This window comes from Dendrobium catenatum, unplaced genomic scaffold (assembly GCF_001605985.2).
Source record: "Dendrobium catenatum unplaced genomic scaffold, ASM160598v2 fragScaff_scaffold_1252, whole genome shotgun sequence".
In the NCBI taxonomy this organism is placed as follows: Eukaryota; Viridiplantae; Streptophyta; class Magnoliopsida; order Asparagales; family Orchidaceae; genus Dendrobium; species Dendrobium catenatum.
In genome coordinates, this window is record NW_021319714.1 from 82,381 (window position 1) to 90,354 (window position 7,974).

The window sequence follows — 7,974 nt, forward strand, 5'->3', positions numbered from 1 at the left end:
TCAAAAAAATATTCATCTTGAAAGCAATTAAATAAATAAATATGTTAATGTCAAAATCAAACCGGCTTCACATTTTGAAATTTGACAAAACTCCACATCAGCTTTCTTCTCTGGCCTGCTTCAATTAGCCTTCAACTCCATCTTTCTTATTCGACATTATGCACTATAAGTTGAGCATTATGAAGTATGAACTATAGTGAGTGAGAGAGAGAGAGAGAGAGAGAGAGAGAGAGAGAGAGAGAGAGATGAAGAGAGAGAGAAATGAGAGGTCCAAAAAACATGAGGTGAGAGACAACCTTCAAGACTCTATGAATAGTGGGTTGGCTTTCTTCTCAAAAGATTATGAGCTTCAAAATGGAAGCAACACTGAAACACTTGAAGTGATAAATAAAAGATGCGGGATAGTTATTATCCATCCCAATGATAGGTAATTAAATTCCTCGTCAGTTCCATCAAAAACATCTTAATCATTTTCCTTATCCCAACTACTTCTACTTAGTATTTATTACATGTCACCTCTGGTCTCACCATGTCATCAACACATCGACATGTAAAAATTGTTCATTATTTCCTTACAGATGGTATTGTATGTGGGTGAACTTTGTATTGGTGTGGCGTATATACTCGGCCTTTGTTACGCCATTGGAGTTCGGCTTCTTCAGAGAGCTGACGGATAAAATGACATTAATTGATGGGTTGAGCATAGTCATCTTCCTCGTGGATATGCTGCTTAACTTCTTCGTCGCATATAGAGATCCTCACAGCAATAAAATGGTGTACAATCAACACAGTATTGCCATACAGTGAGTATTATTAATCTATTTGAACTGAACAATTTTTTCTCCCTTCAAAGCATTATAAACTGACAGGAATGTTTATTGTTATCCTTTTTCTTTTTAATTAGGATTCTTCCAAAATGAATTTCTGCAAAATCATCATATGACCGGCGGGTTTTGGTTTTTATTTTTTTTTTTACTGGTTCCACTTGTCTTCGGCTACCATCTGTGAAGCAAAAAAGTTTCTAGAGAGTCTCTAGATCTCTCGATCTCTAGGCATAATATATAAGGATCTAGAGACTCCCAAGAAATATTTGTGTTTATATTTATAAACATTTTTGGATTAATTGGCTTGAATCTAATCAAACTGGTTCGGGAATAAATCAAAATACATATGCATGCATCAATGATTTCTGTATGCTTATCAAACTTGTTCAAGCATATATTTAACTACATATGAAAGTAATGGATGCACTTATCTATCTTCAATTAAGAATAATTTCAGAAGATTGAATATCTTCAGTTGAAAATTTTTTGGAATCTTTTTTACGCTCGGATCATCAAGGGCTAATTGCTAACATAGTAATCATTGTATAAAATGATTTTGAAAATAAGAATTGAACGTAGTAGACTAAGGCTTCGTTTTCACTACAGGAAAATCCTTTATTACCGAAGAATTTTTTTGGCGGAAATTGGCGAATTTCCGGCGGAAATTAAGATTTTCGGCGAATATTTTTCCTCCAGTAAAAGCCACGTATGAAACAACAACCGTCACCTAATTTCCTGCTGTAAATTTTCCCAGCGGCTTTCCGGCTGAATAATGCCGCTGGAAATAAAAAAGAATTAATTAAAAATCCAGGTTGAAACGCCGGAAATTGAAAAATGTTGGAAATGCCGCCGGAACCAAAGCCAATAGAAATCCGCCGGATAGCCGCTGGAAAATCTATAGAAAAATTAGTCGGATATATTCCGCCGGAAATATGTTGGAAAGTCATCGGAAAATAGTTCGCTGGAAAGCCGCAGAAAATCTGCTAGTAATGGAGGATTTTCTTGTAGTGTTGAGATAGGTTTTTTACTGGTTCTTACATTAGCTTTAATACAAAATTAACTTTTGTACTAAAAAACTGCTTTAAGAAGCAGAAAACCATCCTAAATTATGCCTAATACTCATTCTTACATCTGCTCAAGTCAATCTATAGCAAAAATCAATTAAATTAAACGCAATGATTGTATCTTACAGGTATGGATCGGGAGATTTCATTATAGACCTCCTTGGATGCATGCCATGGGATGCCATATACAAGGTAATTGAGGTGTTTGTGTAAATATAAATAAATCTTCATGTCCCTGTGGCTCATACTAACTTGTTAAGTACTCGTAAAAATAATCAGGGGACAGGAAGAAGAGAAATGGTTAGGTATCTTATGTGGACAAGACTGTATCGTGTGAGAAAAATTAACCATTTCTTCATAAAGATAGAGAACGACATCCGCATCAATTACTTATACGTTAGGATTGTGAAGCTTATTACTGTACAGTTATATAGTGTACATACAGCTGCATGCATCTTCTACTACCTTGCAACAACTATGCCGCCGGAGCAAGAAGATTACACATGGATTGGAAGTCTAAAGTTGGGAGATTACAGCTATATGAACTTCAGGGATATGAATTTTTCAAAGCTTTACATTACCTCTCTCTACTTCATTTCCATCACCATGGCTACCATAGGTGAGTTAATTATCTTTCCTTCAGGCGTCCTTTGGTTTGGCTTTTAAAATACTTTCTTACCTAGAAGTAGGGGTGTCAATATTTTACCCAACCCAAACCCAAACCAGGTTCGGGTTAGGAATTTCGACCCGTTTGTAAAACCGGGCTAGGTTCGGGTTGACCCTGAAACCCGAAATCAATCCGATTTGACCTGTTTTTAATTAGAAATAAGTAAATGATATATTAAAAAATAATTAACAATGTTGCCAAAATTAAATTAAGCTTGATTTTTTTAAAATTGATTGAAGTAAATCTTACCTTAATTTAGGTTTATATAAATCGAATTAAATAAAGAAATTTTAGTAAAAGATACCCGAAGCGGGTCGGGTTCGGGTTGACCCGATCCGAAGCGGTTCAGGTTTGGGTTCAGTTCGGAAAACTAACCCGTTTGCAAAAACGGGTTTGGTTCGGGTCTAGTCGAACAGTGTCAGGTCAGTTTTAGATTTGACCCCATCCTAACCTGTGACCCGATTTTGACAGCCCTACTAGAAGTATATATATTTGAATCTATTATATGAGCTGGTTTGATGAATATGAGAAGATATTCTAACCTGTTCAACACCGGTTTGCTGTTTTATGCAGGATATGGTGACATACATGCTGTGAATACTAGAGAGATGGTTTTTCTCATCATATATGTATCATTTAACATGATTCTTGGGGCTTATTTAATTGGTAACATGACAGCTTTGATAGTCAAGGGTTCAAAGACTGAAAGATTTAGGGATGAGATGACCAATATAACACGGTACATGGATAGAACTAATCTAAGTAATGAGATCAGAAACCAGATTAAAAGCCACTTGAGATTGCAATATGAATGCAGTAGAACTAAAAGTGGCTTTATTGACGGCATTCCAGAGGCTGTAAAAGCCAAGGTATTATATTTATTTGATCATCTAGATCAGACAGAAAAGTTTGAGAAGTAGATTATGTAGTGAACTGTGTAGTTCCTCTTCCAATTTACAAGCTTTTCAAATATTTTTGCAGTTATCGCAGTCCTTGTATTTTGAGATAGTTCAGAAAGTTCCACTCTTCAAAGGATGTTCAGATAATTTCTTGAATCAGATTGTATGTCACAAAAATGATTATTTTGACCATCCTTTTTTTGTTCTAAATTGAAAAAAAATTGAGTGAATTCATTGAAGTTTCATGAACAATTTTGGATTCAAATTTTTTGCAGGTAATGAAACTGACGGAAGAGTTCTTTCTACCAGGAGAAGTGATACTTGAACAAGGGACTGCTGTGGATCACATATACATTATATCTCATGGCTCTCTGGTAAATAACATTGGCTAATTTTTGGAAACCAAATATTTGAAGTGTTGCTTAAGCTAATTTATTAGTAATGTTCTTTTTTTTTTTTTCAACCCAATTTAAAATTATTCATACTGAAACAAAGATAATTCTTTGAATTTTATGAAGCAAAAGCGAAAGCTTGGTACTGTAGGATAGATTGAGTAGTACTTACCAATTATTTTGTTTCTTATCATGTATTTTCTATTTTAGGAGGAGGTGCTAATAGGAGAAAATAGATCAGTGGAATTGATATCAGAAATTTTGCCTTCTGATTTATTTGGTGAAGTTGCAGCACTGTGCAATATTCCACAGTCATACACTGTTCGCGTTATCAAACTATGCAGAATACTAAAAATTCAAAAAGAAAATCTGAGCAGTATTTTACAACTTTATGTCAAAGATAGCTATCAAATACTCAGAAACCTGCTTGAGGTCAGACACTTAAAGAAAATTTTAATCTTCGTTTAAACTCATGAGCAATGCTAAATATTTATATTCAAAATTTCATTTTTTGATATGGTAAAAGGGAAACGAGATTGATCTAGACAAAAAGCCGTTGGTATCAGAGATATCCTTCCTAATCACAAAAAGAGAGGCAGAGCTTTCAATGGGAGTAAGAAGTGCGGCTTATAATGGAGATTTTTATCATCTCAAGGGTTTAACTGATGCAGGAGCAGATCCTAACATAAAGGATTATGATGGAAGAACTACAATTGTATGTCCTCCTATCTTTCACCAATTGAACATGATTTAGCAAGCCACGTGCATTTACTTTGAAATTACTTGAAGGTTGTTTAGTAATTAGGACATGTAGAATTCATAGAAAGCATAGAATCAAAGGCAATTGATAGATAACACTGCTATCTTAGTGACTTGATTATTTACATAATACTGTTATCAGAAACTTTACTAAATCAACCTTTTGTTTCAGCACATCGCTGCATCAAGAGGACATGAAGATATTGTGAAGTTCCTTATTCAAAGAAAAGCAGAAGTCAATTTCCTTGGTGAGTTAGGCAATGGCATGGGAAGAAGCTTTCCTTTCATTTAAAGTTTTGTGCTTAACCATTGAGTAAAATTTGCTGACTCTTAAATGCAGATAAATTTGGGAATTCGCCATTATTAGAGGCTGTGAAGGCAGGTCATGAGGAAATTGCTAAGCTGCTTTTGGAGAACGGAGCAGTTCTGAACCTGGAAGATTCTGGCACATATCTTTGCAAATTAGCAGCAGATAACAAAGTTGACATATTGCAAAGGTTGTTGAAGTATGGAGTTGATCCAAATTGTCAGAATTATGACCAGAGGACTCCACTTCATGTTGCAGCAGCAGCAGGCTTACATTTAGTTGCCGGAGTTTTGATTGAATTCGGAGCTAATGTTCTTGCCAAAGATAGGTACTATATGGTGATTTCTTTTCATAATAGCTGCATATGCATGTTCTTCTAAAACCTATTCAAATTAATTATTAAATGAAACTCTTTAGAAAAAAATTAGAAGAGACTGATAAATAAAACCACGAATTTAAGCTTAGTATGACCCAACATGCAAAGATAAGTTCGTTTGAAAAAGTATTAAGGTAAATTTTTACATTAATATGAGATGCCTGTTGAGATTTGGAGTTCTAAACAATTGAATACATTACTTCACTAAATTAGTTAAGGAAATATTTAGATGATTGGGCAAGAAGCACTAGCTACTAGCATTTATGTAAAAAAAAAAAGGAAATCAAAGATTTAGTGATCATAGTTGATCAAAGAAAAAAAAATCAAAATGGTCCCTCAACTCTTTTTGATGGACCAAAATGATCACCAACTCTTTTGAGAGATCATTTTGGTCCCTCAACTCTTCAAAACAAAATTTTTTTGTCTTAACATTCAATGTTAGAGTTAATGATGTTAAATATAAAGGTATATTAGTTATATTCTAATTAAAAAAATTTTAATATAATTTTCAAGTAATTATAATTTTCTAAAAAAATATATTAGACATTTCTTTAATTAAAAAAATAATCATAATTTAAGTTTTAATTTCACACATTTAATAAATTCAATAAGAAAAATTATAACGGCTTAAAATGTACATTTAATAAATTTTTAATTAAAAATCACCAAAATACCCTTAAACCTTACATTTATTATATATACAAAATAATATGAATGTTGATAAGGGCGTGTTAAAGTTCCTTGGGAGTGTTAAGTGTGGTGAAAATAAGATAATATAGATGAATGTATCATAAAGATTAAGAAATATAAAGTAAGAAAAAAAAATAAAAAAAAAGAAAGATAAAGTAAGAAATAGTTATATAAAAAGTAATAGGAGTAACATTTATTAAATATAATATAATTGAATATAAATTTGGGTACTTTGGAATAATGTATCATAGAGGGCAGAAAATGAGCCTTAACATGACAAAAAAAAAAAGTAATCAAAACTAATATGATTGGAAATTATCAGAAATTTTTTTACAAAATAGTTTTAACACCTCCAATAGAACACAATAAGAATAAATGGAGGACGATTCATAATGTTGATCACACATATCAATGATAGGACCACTGTGTAATTAATCCTTCTTGACTTTTATTTTTCACTGTACTAATATTTATATACCATCCATTCTAGGTGGGGAAATACTCCTCTTGATGAAGGCCAAAGAAGTGGAAATAAACCAGTTGTTGAGATTCTGGAATATGCCAGAGAAAATGCGCAAATGCATTTTTAGTTGATGAACAGAAGTCAAAATCTTCATCATAAGCGAAGCAACCTTTATGCCACCATCAATGTTGCTGAAAAATTGCTTGGCTATTAGTTGTAATTGCCATTTCCCGAAGATGGAAGTTTCTTTCTGTTGTGTTGAGCTCAGCTGCAGCTTAAACAGTGATAGATGACAGAGATGGTATTTTATCGCTGCTGTAGCAAGCCATAGAAGGATGGATATATTAAAACAGATTTCATCAGAGAAGTTTCTTTTTTCTGCAGTTATAATAATAATGTAAATCCAATTCTTTCCTTAAAAATCCTTTTGATGCAGCAAAGTATATGAAATTAATCAATCCATTTGACTTATGTCATTTTGTTTTTAATATGAAATGTGTTTATTTTGTGACAGCTTTATGTAGCTGCCAAGTAGATAAAGCCCAACCAAATGAGCCATTATCATAATCCAATCAATCTGATTTGACTAAATCCATCATTTATTGACTACTCATTTTTGGGACAAATGGCAGATGGGTTAATTATTCAAGTAGAAAACTTTCTTTTAAGGAGAGTCTCTCATCATAGCACAGGTTTTTAGATTCTCAGATATTAACATATATAGATGTTATGGAATCTCACACAGCTGCACAGTTTATTTTATTCGTCCAATTTCAAGGGATCATTTGGGATTGCTTTTATTTTTATTATTTTATTTTATTTATTTATATTTTAATTTAAATAAAATATATTTTATATGTTAAAAATCTGTTTCTATTATATTCAATATTGAAAAAATTGATCTATGTGATCATGGAGACGATCACAATTGGAGAAGCGGCAGTCAGGGGTAGTTGCTGGCAATAATGGTTGAATGTGGCAAAGATGGTCACAACAAAGATGGTGGCCAGAGTTGGCCTGAGATGGCATTTGGCAGTGTCTAGAATTGGGTGATAGCAGTGTTGAGGGTTGTGGCACTACAGGAAATTCAGCTATTACCGGCGGTTCTTACCGGCGGTTTACTTGGTTTTACCGGTGGTTTTAAAAAAACCGGCGGCTTTTCGGTGGTTTATAAGCCGCCGGAAAAAATGGCGTCGGAAACCTTTGCCGGCGGTTTTTTTCCGGCAGTTTATTTCTCCGACGGCTTTCCGGTGGCGCTTGGCGCCGGTTATCACCGGAGTTATTACCGATGGCTTTCCGGCCGTCCAACCGCCTGCAACCATACCAATGGCTACCCGGCGGTCCGTGCTGACGGAATTGCCAGCGTGTCGCCGTCGGCGTGTCGCCTAACAACCGCTTGCATGTCGCCGAACAACCGCCGACAAGCGTCGGTAAACTGCGGTGTATGCCACCGGAAATATGTAAGTCCAAAGATTAATCCGGCGGTTTCATGACCGCCGCTAGTTCTAGCGGCATATTCTTAAATAACCGCCG

General features: G+C 34.3%; 1 protein-coding gene across 1 annotated transcript; it reads left to right on the forward strand.

Moving 5' to 3' along the window:
• The first annotated feature begins 410 nt into the window (after window positions 1-410).
• Window positions 411-6,579, forward strand: LOC110112553 (potassium channel KOR2-like). Its single transcript, XM_020844810.2, has 12 exons — window positions 411-427; window positions 579-803; window positions 2,017-2,080; window positions 2,168-2,507; window positions 3,129-3,424; window positions 3,537-3,617; window positions 3,730-3,828; window positions 4,057-4,278; window positions 4,373-4,561; window positions 4,778-4,853; window positions 4,946-5,240; window positions 6,469-6,579. The coding sequence occupies exons 2-12, from the start codon at window positions 589-591 to the stop codon at window positions 6,566-6,568; spliced, it is 1,977 nt and encodes a 658-aa protein (XP_020700469.1). The 5' UTR covers window positions 411-427; window positions 579-588; the 3' UTR covers window positions 6,569-6,579.
• The last annotated feature ends 1,395 nt before the right edge of the window (window positions 6,580-7,974 follow it).